The following is a 19,651-nucleotide window of genomic DNA, read 5'->3' on the forward strand; positions in this document are numbered from 1 at the left end:
ATCTGTGGAGGGAGCTAAAGATCAGGGTGATGGCAAGAAGACCCTCCAACCTGAAAGATTTGGAGCTCATTACTAAAGATGAATGGGCAGAAATGCCTGTGGAGACATGCAAAAAGCTGGTCTGCAATTATAGGAAGCGTTTGATTGCTGTAATAGCCAATAAAGGCTTTTCTATTGATTATTGAGAAGGGTATGAATAATTCTGGACATGATACTTTTTGCTAAAATATAAATAAAACCTGAGAAATATTTTTTTCCACAATGATGCCTCTTGTACATCGCCTTATTATCTTTTGGGAGACACCTGTGTCATTTCTGGTCAAAAAAGAACTTGCTTGTTGAACAAAAGTAACTTTAAGTCAAAATTTGTCAGGAGTATGAATAATTATGGTAACTTTATATATATATATTTATATATATATATATATATATATATATATATATATAATATATAGATATATATAGATATATATATATATATGGATAGATAGATATATAGATATAGATAGATAGATAGATAGATAGATAGATAGATAGATAGATAGATAGATAGATAGATAGATCATTTGCTTTGTTTTATTTATTTATTTATTTATTTATTTATTTGTTTAGTGTGAAAGGATTGTTCCCCATATCGTGAATGGTTCTGGGTTAAGGTTAGCTCAGTTACAGAGTTATAAGGGTGACTTTCTTTCGTTTTTTTGAGACAGGCTCCTTGTGATATATAAAGGTCATGTAAAAAAAAAAAACATCTTTAACTTAGTAAATGTCATTGTCCTGGAGCTCTTCCTACCTTCCAAAACCTAATTTAAACCTAATTTAAACACACACGGACAGACAGATTACCCATGAAATGTTTCTCCTTTGTTCTCAGCAGCAGTAGATATTTACTCACTTTTTATAGAAACACCCAAAAAGCAAATCAAATGGCGTGCATGTTCCCATGTGCAATACGATAAATAAAATGGCTACATCTTCCTGTTTTCAAAAGCAATGACATAGCCTTCACTTTGAGGGGTGTGTATCACATGATGATTCACACCACTAACAACAATTCACAGGTGTATGAAGTCATTTGTCACAGAAGAAAAAGTGTGACAATGTGAATTGTATTGTCTGTGTGGCATTAACCCCTGGTGGGACAAAGGGTTATCAGTATTCAAGTTTTTCCTAATTAATAAATCAAAGAAACCTTTCTTATTATTGTTTTGTCAAGATTCAGTTCTACTCCATTACAAATTACTGGTAACAAATTGGAAAAAAAAACCACTATGTTTTTTTTTGTTTTTTGGTTTTGTTTTTTTGACACTTTTACTTCTATGATTATCTAAGTTCCTAACTATACTCTCATGTATTTTAAGGATGAATTACACTATTATGATAATACCTTTAAAATCAACAGTTCACTGTTAATGGTGCCAATTAATATCCAAGCCATTGATTTTTGCAGTAAATACATTAGGCTTTGCATGTCTCTGTGTTCTACTTCTACTAATGTGCAACACTTTTCTGCTTTGGTATTTTAACCTCAGTCTTAAAAGTAGGTCAGCTCATGAGTTTCATTTTGCACACTTGGGGAAATCCAAGCTGTGGAGCCTAAATATCCTTTGACTTCTTTTCACATTTACAGTTTATGGTCCCAGCGTTTATGAGTCAGCACCTGCTTCTTTGTATTTGCTCCCACTTTATCTCTCAGTTTCATTTTCTTTGTAAATACTTCCCCTGACATGCAATTATGAGATATTTCTCTTCACTGCTACGCTGACGATACTCTGCTGCACCTGGGTGTTAAAGCCTGTGACCTTAGCATGCTGAGTTCACTAAATGACTCACAAGATTATATCAAAAACAAAATGTCTCAGAAATTTTCTGCAGCTTATATCAGGAAATAAATCCTGTGTTTTGCTGACTCCCTGATGGATCACATTAAGCCCCCTACAGACAATCATAGGTCTTGCTTTGATAGTAACTTAAGCTGTTTACATCAACTTTCAAAAGTAAATACAAAATACAAAAATAAATCTAAATTTACAAGATATAAAGGCCTTTTCACATGTCTTTGTCTCCCCAGCCCTCAAATATTTCAACAGCCTCTTCCCCTGCCTCAATTAAAAACTCATTAATTGCCTCCTGAATGTGCAGAACCTGGCTGCCATGACTACTGAACAAAAACTAAAAGCAATGACAACATTTTATCAGTACTTACACTTTTGGTGACTTTTTTTAACCATGTTCGTCAATTATGAGCATTTTTATTTTTTTTTATGTTTTCAGTACCTTGTGATCAAAGATGGACAATAACGTGTTTCTGTAATCCAATTACTTTTTCAAGTAACAAGTAAAGTAAGGGATTACTATTACAAAAAAAGTAATTAGATTACTGTTACTTTCTCATAAAGAGGCTGCGTTACTGCGTTACTAAACCATGATTGTTTGTGAGAGTGTCTCATGACAATGACGTACGGGCGTGCGACGTCCATGGCAGCAACAGATGTGTGCAGATAAGCAATGGATAATACGGAGTGTAGGAGAGAGTATGACCGTGCAGCGCTTAAAGCTTGGAAGTACTGACATTACTTTGAGTTTGACTCCGTAAAAAGCGACACAAACATTAGTGTCTGATGTACACTCTGCGTGGGAAGAAAACTCCTTTCTACAGCAAAAAATTAAACTTCAAATCTGAGCAAGCACCTAGCACGCTGCAACGGGAATGTGAAATTCACAGAGAAACCCTTGGATCCTCCCACTGACATGACCGCTGCAGCACCAGGCCCCACTCCTGCTAAACAAGTGAAAATACATGTAAGAGTGACAGGATTTTGTGCTGTGGAATCTTTGGTTTTATTTATTTTTTGCTGTCTTTTACTTGCATCTATTTGAAAGAGTGAGTATAAACACAAAACATTATTTTATTTTACATGCTCGAATATGCAGAAAATAGGTTTAAATGTTAAACACATTTCTTCAGGTCAAAGACTGTTGCGTATAATTTAATTTTTGCTTGATGCAGTGTGCATAAAGTTAAAAATTAAAACTCATAAAACAAGATTTAAAAATAGACTTTTTCATTCTATTCAATTTTATATGATGGATTATGCAGAAAAAATTGAATTGGGCTGAAAGCTCTATTGCTTTATTACGTATTCAGGTTGTGCATCACATTTTTTTAAAATAACTAAGTAATAAGTAATTAATTACTTTTGAAAATAAGTAATCAGTAAAGTAACAGGATTACTTTCTTGGAGAAGTAATCAGTAATTAGTAACTATTACTTCTTGTATTCTTGTGTAGGTTGTAGAAATAAAAGTAAAACTGTATGCTTATGCAACCTTCGGTTGTTCTTGGCCTCTGCACAGAACTGTGTATTTCAGCTTTCTTACCATTTATATTTGCTCCAATATCAATTCTGAATCTCTCTTCTCTGAGAAATGACTTCATTAAACTTTCTGAAGTTAGTAATAAGTGCATTTCGATATGCTGAGTAATAGACCAACACCTCGTAATTTTTCCTTTCAGCAACCAGATTGTTTGTGGTAGATGGTGAGCAAAGATTAAGATGAAAAGGAGAAAGAAATGCTAACTTTCTTTCTCCATGTGGGGAAACGTATTTTCAGTAAACTTAGAAAGCTAAACTTTTAGAGAGCACCTAAAGGTGAAAGATAAGAGCTTCTCAAGAGAGAAAGAAGCAAAAAGAAAGGAGAGAAGAAAAAATGTTTTTAAAAAAACTGTTTTGTACTGCCCAAAACAAACTATTCAAGCATTTCCTCACCCAGAGTCCCTCCATCCTGCTGCAGACCCATGGTCCACTCCTGCAGGATCTCCAACCTGGTCTGCAGCTGTAGTTGACAGTGCAAGCTCCTCCCGAAGGCCTGCTGGAGCTCTTTGGCTGCAGTGAGAAGATGATCTTGTTGACTACTCCCTCTGTCGCTGCCAGGTTGGGACTGCACATGTTGCAAACTTTGATCTGAACCCCACTCTTCAGTTAGTGGCTTAAGCACGTTCAGTACTTTGAACATTGCTGCCAGAACCTGTGAGACACAAATCTTACTTTGACTCCAAAAATGTTTTTATTTTTGAATCAAACGTCTGCTATTATCTGTTTTTGGGGGTTTTTTTACATAGAAATAGTTACATTTTATCATATCGATACTTATTATGTAAATGCAACCAAAAGCAATCAGTCTAATTAAGCACCTTGCTGTCTAATAACGTTTGATATCCTCCTGCATGGGGGACTAGTTGTCCAGCCCGTATGGTTGCCCCTCCAACTCTCACCATCTGCCCACTCAGTGGTTCAACAAAGGGCTCACCCAGCAGGACTCCACCTACTGGCAGCACATCTCCTACAGAGGCATACAGAACAAGTTTGTCTGATTGAAGTTATATACTCTAGAGTGTAACGGGAACTCCAGCAGCTCTAACCTGTTATTGGATCCAAGCTCACCCCGACGGTGAGCACAATGTTCCCTGTCCTGGAGTCCAGCATAGGATAACCAATCTGTATAGGCTGTGGTAAGCGGGTGAGAGGGCAGACATGGACTCTTCCCAGAGGGTAGACTAACCCAGTTTGGGGGTGGATGGTTACTGCCAGAATAGGTACTGGGACCCCTTTGTCAGGGTCTGCCATGGGAATCCCCAGCTGCAGTCTCTGGCCTGGTGGGAGGCCTCTGAGGTGAGTGCTGGGGAGAGGCTGGTCTGAGTGGCAGGAGGTCGGGTAAGGAATGAAAGGAAGGAGAGGATTATCCCACTTCCGGTTATCATCTGGAATCATTTAAAAACAGAAGATAATAGCTTTTTAATGCAGAGGTTGGTCCTTGGATCTCAGACATGTTTCATGAACCATATGAGCCCTTCTTCAGTAATCTTTAATGCATGTCATAAGTTATTTTCCATGAGATGAGCTATTTTAGCATAAAGCGGTTACATTCATTTTGAGTCAGTTCATTACTGCTTGAAATGACCACGATCCCAGTGTATTAGGCATATCATTTGTAGAAACAGCATGTTTTGGTCAGGTTGTAACATGTTTAACACAAATGATCTGTTCTTCTTTAGTAATTGTATTCTAATAGCACAGTTTTAAAAATCACTCTTGGTGAATTTAGATTTATTCATCTCTAAAACACAAAAGATTGCCATCGGTGTTTTGTGTTTTCTGAGCATAAACACAAGATTGATTAGGATCTTTATTTTAAAAAAAAAAGTCTGAACTAAGTTCACATGAAATCTTTTTTCTTTGACTGTTTTGTTTAGCATTGCCCTCTTCAGTAACCCACAGACAATTCATACCTGTACAATGGTCAGTTGTGCAAACTAATGTAGAGCTGGCAGGATCATAGGCCACGTTTCCAGCAATGGGCAGAACTCTACCGGTGTGCGGATGAACAAAGAAATTAGGTGGCACTGCCATCGTGTGGCCGCTGCTCAGCAGCACATGGCTGTGAGCATTTGGCCTTATGAGGCCTGTGACCGAATCACAATAAACAGCCCCAGAAACACGTACGGACCCATCGGGATCTGGAGTTAAGCAGAAGAGGAGATTATTGTGATCAATCATCTAAATAAAATTTTCATTTAAAACCATTCACACTGTTTGTAAATTTAAATCCCCAGTAGTTAATCAGCTTTATATGGCTACACAGCTGTGTTTGATTTACAACAAAAACATACAGTATATATGTCTTGATGCATTCTCAATCATCCAGGAAAGTAAATCTCCAAAAGTTGAATCTGTTCATCTGGACGTAGCGTTTTGTGGGAGAAACGTTTCGTCACTCATCCAAGTGACTTCTTCAGTCTCAGCTGACTGCAGGTTTCCCCAAACCTTATAAACAGTACATTTGCATAATGACTGAAACCAGCCCACTGAAGGAACAATGGGCTGTGAGGTCAGTTCCTTAATCATAATTATGCAAATTCCCATGACCATTGATCAACAATCACTGACCAAAACCCACTGATCAAAGAACACTGATCAATGGCCACTTGAAACATCTCCAAGTTTCTGGCTTCGATCCTCAACCCACTGGTGGGCAGCTCTGAACACCACATCCAGAACACCCTGGATTTTGTTGAGAAGGTGAGAGATGTCATTATGGAGGCAGATGAAACCATGGTCTCGTACGACGTTACATCTCTCTTCACTTCCATCCCAGTCACGGAAGCGTTGGAGGTAGTCCGTAAGAAATTACAGGATGACACCAACCTCAGCAACAGGACCACTCTCAGCATCCACCAAGTGTGTTTGCTTTTGGAACTGTGTCTTCATTCCACCTACTTCACATACAAGGGTCAGTTCTACAGGCAGAAACATGGGTGTGCCATGGGCTCCCCAGTTTCACCCATCGTGGCCAATTTGTACATGGAAGAAGTGGAAAAGAGGGCGTTGCTATCCTACCCTGGAACACCACCAAGCCATTGGTTCAGATATGTGGATGACACCTGGGTGAAAATCAAATCTCAGGACGTACTACATTTCACGGATCACATTAACTCGGTGGACCAACACATCAAATTCACCAGGGAGGATATGAAAAGTGGCAGGTTAGCCTTCTTAGACTGTGAGATTTCCATCAGTAATGGGGGACATCTAAAGGCTGACGTGTACCGTAAACCTACGCATACGGATCAGTATCTAAGGTTTGACTCTCATCATCCACTGGAGCACAAACTGGGTGTCATCAGGACGCTACAACACAGAGCGAACACCATCCCCACTGACACAGCGGCCAGGGAGGCAGAAGAACAGCACATCAAGAAGGCCCTGAGTAAATGTGGTTATCCCAGCTGGACTTTTGTCAAAGCTGGGAAGGCACCTAAAGAAAGCTCCAGCCGATCCAGGAGAGAAGGACAACCGCTGCCCAGGCGAAAACCTGTAGTGATCCCATATGTGTCAGGAGTATCAGAACAGTTGAGACGCATTTTTTCTAAACACCGGGTCTCTGTGGCTTTTAAACCCCAAAATACGCTGCGCCAAAAACTGGTCCACCCCAAGGATCGGGTCCCCCGACACAAACAGAGTAACATAGTGTATGCTGTTAAGTGCCAGGAGGATTGCCAGGATTTATACATCGGGGAAACCAAACAACCTCTAGCGAAGCGGATGGCACAACACAGAAGAGCTACCTCATCAGGCCAGGACTCTGCAGTCTATTTACACCTACAGGCCAGTGGACATTCTTTCAATGATGAGGATGTACACATCCTGGACAGGGAAGAACGCTGGTTTGAGCGCGGAGTCAAGGAGGCCATTTACGTGAAGAGGGAAAGACCATCTCTGAATCGAGGAGGGGGCCTAAGGGTACATCTTTCGCCATCTTACAACGCTGTGATTGCAGCCATTCCCCAACTCTCTGTGAATGGTACTCATGGCCATTGATCAGTGTTCTTTGATCAGTGGGTTTTGATCAGTGATTGTTGATCAATGGTCATGGGAATTTGCATAATTATGATTAAGGAACTGACCTCACAGCCCATTGTTCCTTCAGTGGGCTGGTTTCAGTCATTATGCAAATGTACTGTTTATAAGGTTTGGGGAAACCTGCAGTCAGCTGAGACTGAAGAAGTCACTTGGATGAGTGACGAAACGTTTCTCCCACAAAACGCTACGTCCAGATGAACAGATTCAACTTTTGGAGACATACAGTATATATTTTATTGGATACATCATCTAACATTTAGCAAATTAATAATGTATTCTGACCCAGCTTTTCTCAGCCAGTCTGTCTGCATGTTGCAGTGCACCTAATAAGCAGCAGATGGTGTCGTTTCTTTAAGAAACATAGGCACAGATAATCAAATGAAAGAGTTTTGACTCACCAAAGATGTCGTCTTTGGTAAGGACAGTTCCAGTATCAGGGCACAGCAGTTTGGCTCCTATACCTTCGCCCAACAAGCCCCAAGACCCCTGACGGTGGCACTCTGCTGACAGTAGCTCTCCCATCTCATCAACCAGTGATGTTAACCTCTGGATCAAACTGAAGATGGGAGAGCAAATTGAATATTCAAGGGAATTTAAACTCTTAAACTCTAAGGTTCCTCATTACTACAGTCATGTGGAGAAGAAAGTTTTCACAGGACTCTATGCATGTGAAAAACGACATACATCCCATGATTCAAAAGCTTGCAGAATCACTTTTTAGCCACATTAACTTGAATAAACTGATTATTAATAATTGAGTATTCATTTATGGACAGCTCTTGTAAGGTCCCACCATTGTATTTCACTAAGAACTTTGATTTGCCAACTGCACCGCCTTCTTTTCTTTTTCATCAAATTTCTTGTACCTTTGCTGCTGCACTGAAAATTATTGTCCTGTTATGTTACCCAATTTTAGCCATCTATGTTACCATCTAGAGTCTACTCAAAGACTGCAAGTTGCCTAGGTCCTGTTGGTGCAAAACAAGCCCAATTATCACCCCTCTGCCACTGTGCTTGACAGTTAGTATGAGATGATTGTGCTGATATGCTGTGTTTGGTTGAGCATTATGTCCAAACATCACTACTTTGGACTCATCTGTCCAAAGGACAGTCAGTCAGTCTTATAGAGCCCGTCTTTTTTTTTAATTGTGCTGTCATAAACTTTAACATTTAACATGCCAACTGAGGCCTGTAGAGTCTGATATGTGGCTCCTGGGTTTTTGGTCACACCCTGGGGTGAATTTGTTGGGATCTCCACTGTTGGGGTACTGAGTAAACACACCTGGCTCTTTCTTTTTCACATGGCTGTACTTGAATAACTGAACAAATGAAAGCTTTACATTTGTTGGAAGAGTTCAGTGGAAGTCTGGTTGTTACTATGAAGCTTAGACAGTAGTCTGGTGCACTCTCTGAGCTGAGATGTGAACACACTGTGGATCCTCCACTGGGCCTGCTGCTCTCGCCTCAGAACCTGAAGAAAACCAGTCATACTTGATGCTGTATACCTTGCTAATGCAATAATTTTACATGTGAAAGCATATACTTGTTGAATGATGCTATATAAATATACTTTACTCAGACTGATGCTACACTTGCTATTAAACCTTTTATTAAAAATCTGAATATAATTTGACATGTATATGCAGCTTAATAAAATGTAAACCTTCAGCTGACTGTCAAGTAGTGTCCTCAGCTGTGAGGCCAAAGATTTTCGTCGCACCACCTCTCGTTCAATCTCCCTCCTCAACATCTCATAACCTCCCCCCAGCTTTTCCTCAGCCATCATACGCGGATGGAGTATTTGCAGTTTCCCAAGCACTCCTTGGTATAGCTCTTTTACCTAGATGAACACATATTTTGGAGACAAAAAGAAAACATTAAGTGTTTGTCATAACCAGATAATCTAACTACAGCCCAAAGCAACAACCACACATTTAAATAGCACTAGTGAGAAATGCAAGCTGCAAGAAGTGCATCAGTGCAAAATGTTCCATCTCCACTTACATCTTTAACACCTGAGCTGTCCTGAGGGCTGTAACCAAATTTTTTGTTGTTTTAATAAATTAACTCTGCGCAGTGTTGGGAGAAATGTTTTCCAAACATTCCCTGAAGTTGCTCTTTCTCAAATTTACAACACAAAAATAAGATTCTCTCTTCCAAATGTTCATTACAGCAAATATTCTGTTTTGGCAAGAGATGGTTCCCAAAGCGTGCAGGATGTAGCATGGCACATGTATGCTGTGAATTCTCCACAAAATGTCCTGTTCAATGGGGCATTACTTAAAGTTTGTACTCGGTAGCTGTCAGGTTTTCCAATCAGACTGAATCAGACATTTGTATTCTTCCCTGCAAAGAAGCTTTATTTTAAAAAAGAAAAAAAGACACCTGAGGGCTAAATTATTTATTGCCTATTCATAAACCAATAATATAGGCATATTCAATATGCAGTTTTTAATTTAAGAGTGCAAAAGAGAATACTCTTTTGTCTGATGTGTTTCTTGAGAGAATAAGCATGAGTGTGTGTGTGAGTGAGACAAGAGAGTAAGCGTTTATCATTTGACATGCTTTGTGATTGATTGGCATTTAAGCTAACAGCTGCAGACCTCAGTGGTGAGCTGTCCCAGTCGTGTAGTGACAGACAGGCTCTGCTTGAGCAGGAGGCTGTAAAAGGTGTTGCTGTTGAATGCCTCCAGATCCACCTGGTGTTCATAATCCCAGAACTCCTCCGAGGCATCTGTGGAGGCTGTAAAAAAACACACCGTCACAAAGAAAAGGATCACAACAATATAAAAAACTCATCCCTATTCCATAACTTATCTCAAGGTGAACTTTGATGGGTTATAGCATTATATGATCTTTTGAAACACGTAAGCATGTTTTGCAACATCCTCTCTACTGTTCATTTACAGACACACAGAAGCTTTGCTAAACATTTCACATTTTACAAGCGTGTAGCAGGTACTTATTTCTCCCTTTTAACAGATATTTGAATATGAAAATGTAACATTTTGTGGCTGAAGAATTCATTTTAAATGAAGTAATAAGGTCTTGATCACTGATGTCCATGGACAAGCTGTTCCTGGCAGTTCCCAAAGCTTTTTCAGTTATTGCCCCAAAATTGTGGAATGATCTCGCTGCCCATGTTAGGTTGCTACCCCTATTTGTCTGGTTTTTTAAAACACATTTTACAATTTATTTTTATTCCTTAGCTTTTATTTCAGAATAAGCCTTTACCTGCTATTTGTTCATATTATTATTCTAGTTTTTGTTGTATTGTCACATTGATTTGGGGTGTATTTTGGGGGGTATTTTGGTGCTTTGTATAGCACTTTGTCAAAACTGTGTTTTTTAAAAGGGCTCTATAAATAGATTGGATTGGATGTGGGCTGTTTTTATTTTACTATCAATGAGAAATCAGGAATGTAAAGAGGTTTTTTTTCAGCAGTGATTGGTTGGAAACTTCACCTTAGGGTCATTGCCGGTGCTACATAAGATGTTACAACGTGTCAGTGTGTCCTTTCATGTTCATTCAAGTGCCATATGTGTACACTCTGCAGGTGCATTAGAAAAACCATGTTATTTATGTAATGTATTGGGCTTTAGGGTTTCCACGAATGAGTAAAGTGTCAAAGTGTTTACATCTACAATGTTCCACCTGGCTGAATGGAGCCTTGAGTCATTCTGGATTGTTGGTTTCGATGAGTCTTTCTCTGTGAGATCACCCTTGAACCTTTTGACGAGTAGTCATCCATTTGGTAGGCCAGCTGCAGCGAGCGGTACCGTGCTTTGATTGGCTCCTTCTCCGGCCATCCATATTCACGAAACAGGATCTACGTAGTACAGACTCATCAATTAGAGTGATACTTATATATTTCATATATACTTGTGTATGTAGACTAACCAGCATTGTCACACATAAACAGAGGACGACCACAGCTCCAAACAGTATTCCTACGGTCACCAGCCAGTCTGGCCGGAGCAACAGGTTGCGTCTCCTACTGATTCCCAACCTGGTCACATGACGTGGGATGGTAGGGAAGAAGGAGCCAGGCTCATAGCACTGGCCACCTGCAGGCATCACTCGTACATACTGAATAATGAAAAATAAGTAGTTAGAGTATCGTGGCATAGCAGAAAGAGAGAGAGAATTTGTCTAAATTTACATTTACTGTACATTTACTATTTACTTGTTGCTACATCAAGGAAGTTATTGTGTTTGGCTTCACTGATTGGGATTTGTTTTTCATTGTATAAGAGAGGTAAAGACAAGAGTCCAAGTAGGGTGGATTTATGACAGAAGGACAGCAGCAAGAATGACACGGAGAGTTTACAAGATGGTAGTGAGACATTTTGGAGACAGCGTCAGTGGCAAAGAAACAGGAGGCCAGGCTGGAGGTGGCAAAGCTGCTCAGATTTTTGTTGGGATTGACTAGAAGGGAGAGGATTGTAAATGAGTACATCACAGGGAAAGCTTAAGTTCAGCATCTTAGAAACAAGGACAACATGGACATGGACGTGCAGAGGGTTGATGTGACGGAAGAGGATGTAAGGGATGGAGAAAGTGGAGCAGCCAAAAGAAGAAGAAGCTTTAAATTTCCTTGTTTGATGGAACAAACATGTGGATTACGTACTAGCTATTTACTAACAAGGTGTAGCTGTTTATAGCGCGAGCTTCACGGGGTATGCTTAAAGAATACAGCTGTGGTCAGAAGCTAACATCCGCTCATCATGTGCATAAATGTCGTGGCAATTTGGGCTTTTAATGATTTCTTTGAACTGTTCTTTTCCTGGGTGAAATGATTGTACAGCATACATGTTTAATGACTTTAAAAACGAAGAATTTGGTGCACAAGCTTGAATTTCTTTTGGGTTGTCTCTAATCCACACAGCATCAAAAGCATACATAAGACTTCAAATATGTACATACACCCACACTACTATTTGGTTCATTGTCCCTTAGTAAATTGCACCTGAAGCTTTTGGTAGCCAACAGCAAGCGTATGGCATTTTCCTTCTGGATATTTGACCTCTCTTCTTGGCAGAATAGTTCATTTAGATTGGTTGGTTTCCTGTCAGGAACAAGCTTTTAAGTATATTCCATAAATGTTCAATAGAGTTGAGGTTGGGGCTTTGGGAAGCTCATTGCAGAAGCTTAATGTTAGCCTGCCTTATCCATATCAAACCCAGTTCTGATGTGTGTTTGGGGTCATTATCCTGTTGGAGCACTCGACTCTGTCCAAGTTTCAACCATCTAGCTGCTGATCTGAGGTGAGGTTGAAGACCTTAGAGGTAGTCCCACTCTTCACAATCAGTACAAAGAAATCATTAAAAATCCCCCAAATAACCATGACTATGATGAGTCCGTAAACTTCTGAGCATAACTGTGTATTTTTGTAAAGTTTGTTACCAAATGTTTGTGCTGATGGCTGCTCGGTGTAAAGACATATACTCCCGGCTGGCTAAAGACCACAGTAAAGCAGCTAGGAGGAGTCCATGACAATGTCAGCTCTTCTTTTAACTGTCTGAATGCACCCCAGTCAAAGTCAGTGTTTGTGTTGTACAAGTTGTCACTGAAAGACATAAATGAGAGAGTTGGGAGAACATGTACAAACAGAGAAATGGCAGGAGAAAATGGGCATGAAAACAAGTATCCGGCTTACATGTCATACTGGGGATAGTGACGTGGGCTGACAGTGAAGAGTATTACATCACCCAGATGGAGACATGCTGTCGGGTTCAAAACTCCACTTATTGACCTTCTTCCTTTTCCATTAATATCAGCCTTATCTCCCCTCTCCATTTCTCTGTCTCCATGACTGATGTTTCTAATACTGACATAATGTTTCCCTGAAAATCCACAATGCGGTGCCCTCATTATTGCAGCAATTACTTGGGTAAAATTGGTCATGCATTCATTTGTGTTTTCATGATGAGAAAAGATTGTTTTATTATGGCACACCAGCTGAGCTCTGAGAATCCTGCTGAGCGGTGTCAGGAAACAGTTGCTCAAGTTCCTTTGGGAGGCCGCTGAGGAGGCCAAGGAAGCCTGCATCTGCAATCAGACAGGAAGAAGACAGATAGATGGGGGGAGGGAGGTATTAGAGAGAGAAAGAGAGGGGGAGTCACAAAGCGATAAAGTGCAGGACATAAAAGGCATTGTGTGCGGCTGCGTCTCCACCTGTTGTTTGAACAATGTAGACAGGACGTGATGACTGGATCTGGCTGCTGCACTGCAGGTTCCCGTGGGAGTCCCACTGTTTAAAAATTGTCTCTAGCACACTGCCTGAGACGCTCGACACCTGAACACACACAATAAGAGTGTTTGCCATTAATAGGTCACTGCAGCACTGTCTGCAGCTTTCTCTTTTGGAGAAATAAAGAGGTTTTTGCATAGATGCGTGCATATTGTACCTAAAAACTGGCCATCATATGATAGTTTCAGTGTAAATGTTACATTATATAGTCATCACACAGTTTTTGTGCTTCGGTGCATGAACCTGCAATTTCCTTTCTTCACCTGATTGTCATAGCTCCACAGCAGTCCCATTTCCCCATTGGTCTCGCACTGGAGCTTCAGTTCAGTAGCTGGCCTGCTCCTGCAAAGGCCTCCACATACAGCTCTGCCAGGAGGCTCTCTACAAATACACAGGCCCAGCTCCCCATCAAAACCCCGGTAGTCCTCTGCAGTATGGCACACCTGCAGGAAAAAGGCAGAGCAAGAATCAGCTCACATTTCTAAACAGAAAGAACAGTGAAAGCATTGCTAATGAAGTTAGAGTTTCATGCAGTAGTTAATGGTTAAATGCTAAGTGGACTTAATATGAGTCTGTGCTAGGTAAACTATTGTCAGGTTCATGTAAGAGAGGGCAAAGACATCTGGGTTGTACTCATTAGCCTTGCTTAATATGTTTAGTCAGTGTGTTCTGTAAACAGACTGCAGTTTAAAACTGAGCTTGTTTCACATATCTTGAGCACGAGTTTCCTGTCTAATGTCATTTTGTGGGGGATACCTTTGCCCTACTTTGACTGTATACATCTGAGTATGACATGATTGCACAATGCATAACCTGCTGACTACAGTGAAATGACCACTGGTGTCTGTCCAGGCAGTCTCCATACTGTGTACGAGTTTTTCCGTCTCTGCAGACATCGTACTGTTGTTGCACACATATGTCTCCGTTTCCGGTGGTTTGATAGCCGATGGTGCAGTGGCAACGTCCATCACTGGCCTGTGGAAAACTCAGGGAGATAGCAGTTCATGTTGTGGTCAGTTTGTTACCTAATATTCCAAAGTGCTCATTCATTCATTCCTTCATTCATTGACACAAACAGACACACTGCACATTGAACCTTACTACATATCAGAGTATTATTATTGCTCAGTCTGAACATTGATTTTCCTGTCCTTCCTTTTTTATACAACTGTATACACAAACACCAATATGACAGCAAGACAAATCTCATATCTGTTAGTCTGAGCTGATGAAAGAATATCTCAACACCTGCGCGCACTGCAGCAGGCTAGGAAATTTGACCCTGAAGTGAGGGAACTTGATCTGAAGCTATTCAGCTTGAAGCTACAGATTGTTCTGTCGAATGCTTCAGAGGGAAAGTGAGGAAGATACTCTGCCGACTATAAAAGTGTTCACACTGGAACAGGGCTTTCCTAACACAAAAAAATACAGGCTTGAGAAATTTGAGCTCTTCCTTGGGTTTCATTTATAATAGATGAACTCACAAGACAATAAAGGAAGTGGGTGACTAGCGCTGTCAAAAGCTGTGATGTGTCAGATGAAGTCAAATGAAAGCAATGGGAAGAACACATAGATACTCTTAACCCACAATCTGCACAAATAACCGGGTGGATCCTTCAATCATGTGAAAAACACTTCAACAAAACAAACTAGTGAACAACACCTGAAAACACTGTCCCTCTTCTGGGCAGTTGCAGGTTTCCTGGCCAGGCACCGGCTGCTGAGCCACTGGACCACAGGGAAGGGGGGAATACAAGCCTGGTCTAGGGCAGTAGTGATGGGCAGGACACTTCAGACAGCTGTCCATGGACACAGCTCCAGCATGTGGACCATATGTTCCTTTAGGACATGGGACTGGAGTGGGGCTCCCCAGTGGGCAGTAGAAACCTAATAGAAACAATAATATTGTGTCACACACACATACTATAAAAATCTTTTATCATCCATTTTTCCAGATGTTTTCCAGAATAATGCCACTTTATTATGCACTCAAAACAGCCTACCTGGCTGACAGCGTGGTCTCTCTAGGTTATGTCCACTGAAGTTGTTTCCACGAGCCACAGTTAGCAGCACAGAAGCAAACAGCCACCGCAGAGAAGCTAACCCCATGCATTTGCATGTTTGCTGCATTGTTAATATGTCCACCACTGAAGTAAAAAACAGATGAACAGCAATCCCAACTCTATTCCAGACTGTGGAGGGGAAAAATGAATAGTTTAATCTGCGATCCTTGTTTTCATCATAGACTGGAAAGTATGTCTAGAGATGCTGCAAAGCCACAGAGATGCAAGGTAAGTAGTGTGCTAGTTAATCTGCATAACTTTCAATGGCTTGCTGAAAAATTTATAAGGCCAGTAAGGTAAGGTGACAGTAAGAGTGGAGTGACTGGTCACTGGTGAAAAGCAGCAAGGAAAAACAGACTGATGCTGCCTGATCACATTACTGCTTTTGTTCTTCTCAATGCTACCATGATACTGATTAATGATTTGGCTCCTGATGCACAACAACGCAGCTTTGCTTTAGAGGAGTCTACTGAGAACGAGGTGCGTCTCGTCTAAGAGAGCATATCAATAAGATTTTTGTATAGAAATGCCACTGCAGATTCTGCTTACAGGTCAAATTCTTTATTGATTTCTTTATTGATTCCTGAAAAAATCTAAGTCTACATGAGTTTTCAGGGTCATCGCAGCTTCATTATCTCTGAGTTTAAACACAGCGTGAAAACACAGAAGAATAAAGGCTTCCAAGAAACTGGGGTGTACAAAAGCTCCATTGCTCTGAGTTTCACGTCATTGTTTTGTGATGTGAGACTGTCAGAAAAACACACCAGCACTGATAAAAGGAACAGAGAATCCGGAATCCTGTTATTTCCGGAATCTTTTTAGCTTGTAATCAAATACATTTCCCATTCACAGAGGTAACTTTTAAATTCACATAGTATGACAAGTATGGTATGGATAACTGATCAGATCAAGAGTCTGTCATTGTGCAAGCTTTAGCTTCACCTGCCGATGAACCAGTCTCACAAACCTGTCGAATGCTGCGTTGTCCGTTTGTGTTTACTTTTTGATAGCTGCTGCAAATTAGCTGAAAGTGGAATGAAACTGAGGTCAAGGTCTGTGTGGCTCAAAAGTGACAGATCATTTGCATCAATAAATGCCACTTTTATCTGTGAACTGATTAAATTGCCCATTGATCACCAGTAATCCAGGTTGTTGTTATATAAAGTGTAATGATCTGACGAGTTATTTCCATGCAGTTTTATGTAATGTTGAACAACATCATGATTTTCTAGAAATATAAACTCTTGGTTATACATGCATGTGCCCTCAGCTCACCATATACGTGTGACAAGAGTCACATATGCTCAAACTCTTCAGTGCAAAGAGGAGTCAGCAGGTCTGTTTTTGTGTACAGTAATCAAAGTCTTTCTCACTCTGTGCTGTTTTTGTAGTGAAATAGATATTGGACTTTAGATAATATGAATAACCTAGATATTCCACTAGGGTAGCCATGAACTATGATCTTCCGATGACTACTCGCAATTTATCTAACTGAGCAGCATTCAACTTTCACCCACATACGCGTGTCACTGGTGGAAAAAGCCTGCACATTTCACTTACAAATGTTTAAAAAAGAACCAAAAAACTGTAAACATAGCCAACAAAGAACTGCTAAATAATATCACCGATTTTATTACCAGAAGCATAAAAATATAAAAAGCAAAAGCAACTCCAAAATTTAAAAGGACCTCAGCGCTGTTTACATGAGTTGTTTTTTTCGGTTCTTACTAGCAGCACAAACACTGATGAGTAAACTCTTCTCTGTCAAGCATCCAAAGCTATCCATGATAAACCAAAGCTTGGTGAGCTGGTCCAAAACGCATTTCGTTGAACTCTTACACAATTTAAAGACTACAAAACACACAACAAACAACTTTTCATCGAGAATGATGCATAAAAAGCCATAACCTTGACTGCAAGTCAAACAAGTTACTCAGTGCAAATATTCACGTAGTCTGGGTTCTTGTAAAATGGGCCTTTGACGTAAAAAGACAGAAATCAGGGCGAAGTTCACATGTGTCTGCGAATGAACTTGTTAAACTTGTTTTGGGTCACCCTAATAAATCCAAACCCCTTTTGTTATTCAGTCTATGCGCCATAGCACTGACTGCAAGAATTCAAGGTAAAATGTCCACATTTGGGAGGAATGAGACCTTTCCATGAACTATAGACTGACATTTACCTCTTGCACAGATTACCCAGCTTTCTTCCTCTTTTTGCTTTTTAGCATGGAGGTGAGGACAAAGACACTTTAAGGCCTTTTAGAACAAAAGAATGAAAGAGGTACTAAGCAAAGAGCAGATTCTTGCAAGCACAAGGAGAATGTGCCAAACAGCGCTAGGCGGTCAGTGGCTTCTCAGACTCAAACTCCAGCACACCACTGTGCTGTCCTTTCATTAAACAACATGTAGACATGCAATCTGAACTAGTTCATTATAATGTGAACATTGAGCTAGCTGCCTCTTGTCCAGTGTAAACTTACCCACTGGGTTTGTAGGCTTTGTTTTTGCATTTTGATAATTACCCTTTTCTTGCTGGGGGTTGTAGCCAGGAGTGAAAATATTTTTACAAAAGGGGTAGATGGACTGAAACAAGAGATCCTGTCTAAACTTTGCATGCAAACGCTAAGGTACAGGTTGAAACTAGCACTAGCTAGCTAGCTTGGGTGAAAAGGTGTTCATGTAATTCATAAAATGGACATCAGACTTCTTTAAGTATAATCTTGAAAGCTGCTTTTAGGTGCTCCAAATGTTATCAGTTATCTCCCGTGACAGTGTAGAAGGGGCAAAGGTACAAAACGCTGCCATAAATAGGCCAGGTTACACCTTTGTTACTTGAAATAATGGCTTCTGAATCACAAGGTAGCCACAACCTATAGCATACACATCTTACTTCCATTTTTCTGCTATAAATCCAACTATAGTATTCATTCTTGTTCTCATTTGATTAGATACCACAGTAGCTTCTGGCCTCAGACACTCATTTCAATACAGTGTGGGATGCAATTTGTTCAGTACAATCAGACTCTTTATTTTTTCTTTTCACTAGTTTGCTGGCTATTAGGGTTACAAGTGTAATACACTTTCAAGCATTTGCAGACGTGTAGGCCACTTCTTCTGTGCAGGGTCTGTTTCTAACTTACTTTAGGCTTTTTTTCACTCAAGATTCCAAAGGTGTTGTTGAGCTTTCCTGGAAACATTTTTATTGTTATTTTTTAAATTCTTTAATCCTCTCCAATCCTTCAATCCTAATTTCATTTCAATAATGCGGCAAAAAATCTGGGTACGTTTTATAACAGCTAAACAGTTATAGGCATGACATCACCTTGTGTGTGTGTGTGTGTATGTGTATGTGTGTGTGTGTGTGTGTGTATGTATGTTGTTCTATCATCAGTGTGACCCTCCACATGTTGACTGTTGACATAAGCAGAGTTGGGGCAGCTGCTCTGATAACAAGGACTTTATAAGTCAGATGAGATGAGCAGTCAGTCCACACACCCCTGATACTCAGGTAAAGACATACTTAAATGCATAATGTGCTTATTTTTGTACTGGGAGAGGAATATATTGAAAAGTTCTTATAGTTATATGTTTTGAGGGTAAAATTCAATATTTTTCTATCATCTGTCCTTCTACAGAAAGATGAACATGTATTTAAAAGTTGTAATCTTTGCCGTGTCCTTCCTGACAACTTCAGGTATGTTTATCTTCTCCTTTCCTCCTTTTTCTTCATTTTGCCGTGTGATTCTTTATTTATGTAGATTTATGCTTTTTTTTAAACTATAGGATACCCACTACACAGTGACAGCAGAGAGCCAACTTGGTCTGATGGAAAGACCAACCAAGCTCATGACAAGGCAGACCTCACAAAAGATTTGGAGTGAGTTGTCTTCATGAACGACCATATCTTCAGTG

The 19,651-nt window shown here is 40.1% G+C and overlaps 2 protein-coding genes across 2 annotated transcripts in view; one reads left to right on the top strand and one right to left on the bottom strand.

Annotated features, from left to right (window-relative positions):
* Window positions 1-15,894, bottom strand: part of si:dkey-103g5.4 (uncharacterized) — a 38,911-nt gene extending 23,017 nt beyond the window's left edge. The window contains exons 1-17 of the mRNA XM_025898466.1: window positions 15,678-15,894; window positions 15,338-15,561; window positions 14,488-14,649; window positions 13,938-14,117; window positions 13,599-13,719; window positions 13,380-13,472; window positions 13,081-13,267; window positions 12,828-12,990; window positions 11,322-11,510; window positions 11,076-11,250; window positions 10,024-10,163; window positions 8,761-9,260; window positions 7,819-7,976; window positions 5,290-5,517; window positions 4,423-4,761; window positions 4,195-4,343; window positions 3,770-4,028 (exon numbers count right to left, since the gene is read on the bottom strand). Of these exons, the coding sequence (XP_025754251.1) occupies window positions 3,770-4,028; window positions 4,195-4,343; window positions 4,423-4,761; window positions 5,290-5,517; window positions 7,819-7,976; window positions 8,761-9,260; window positions 10,024-10,163; window positions 11,076-11,250; window positions 11,322-11,510; window positions 12,828-12,990; window positions 13,081-13,267; window positions 13,380-13,472; window positions 13,599-13,719; window positions 13,938-14,117; window positions 14,488-14,649; window positions 15,338-15,561; window positions 15,678-15,804 (3,394 nt within the window). The 5' untranslated portion in view covers window positions 15,805-15,894. The remainder of the gene's footprint in view (window positions 1-3,769; window positions 4,029-4,194; window positions 4,344-4,422; window positions 4,762-5,289; window positions 5,518-7,818; window positions 7,977-8,760; window positions 9,261-10,023; window positions 10,164-11,075; window positions 11,251-11,321; window positions 11,511-12,827; window positions 12,991-13,080; window positions 13,268-13,379; window positions 13,473-13,598; window positions 13,720-13,937; window positions 14,118-14,487; window positions 14,650-15,337; window positions 15,562-15,677) is intronic.
* The window catches only part of zgc:162608 (uncharacterized), a 31,329-nt gene that overhangs the window by 10,479 nt on the left and 1,199 nt on the right, over window positions 1-19,651 (top strand). Inside the window, exons 2-4 of the mRNA XM_003450856.5 lie at window positions 19,131-19,247; window positions 19,375-19,433; window positions 19,523-19,616. Of these exons, the coding sequence (XP_003450904.1) occupies window positions 19,379-19,433; window positions 19,523-19,616 (149 nt within the window). The 5' untranslated portion in view covers window positions 19,131-19,247; window positions 19,375-19,378. The remainder of the gene's footprint in view (window positions 1-19,130; window positions 19,248-19,374; window positions 19,434-19,522; window positions 19,617-19,651) is intronic.

The sequence above is a fragment of the Oreochromis niloticus genome, linkage group LG14, assembly GCF_001858045.2.
Source record: "Oreochromis niloticus isolate F11D_XX linkage group LG14, O_niloticus_UMD_NMBU, whole genome shotgun sequence".
NCBI classification, from domain to species: Eukaryota; Metazoa; Chordata; class Actinopteri; order Cichliformes; family Cichlidae; genus Oreochromis; species Oreochromis niloticus.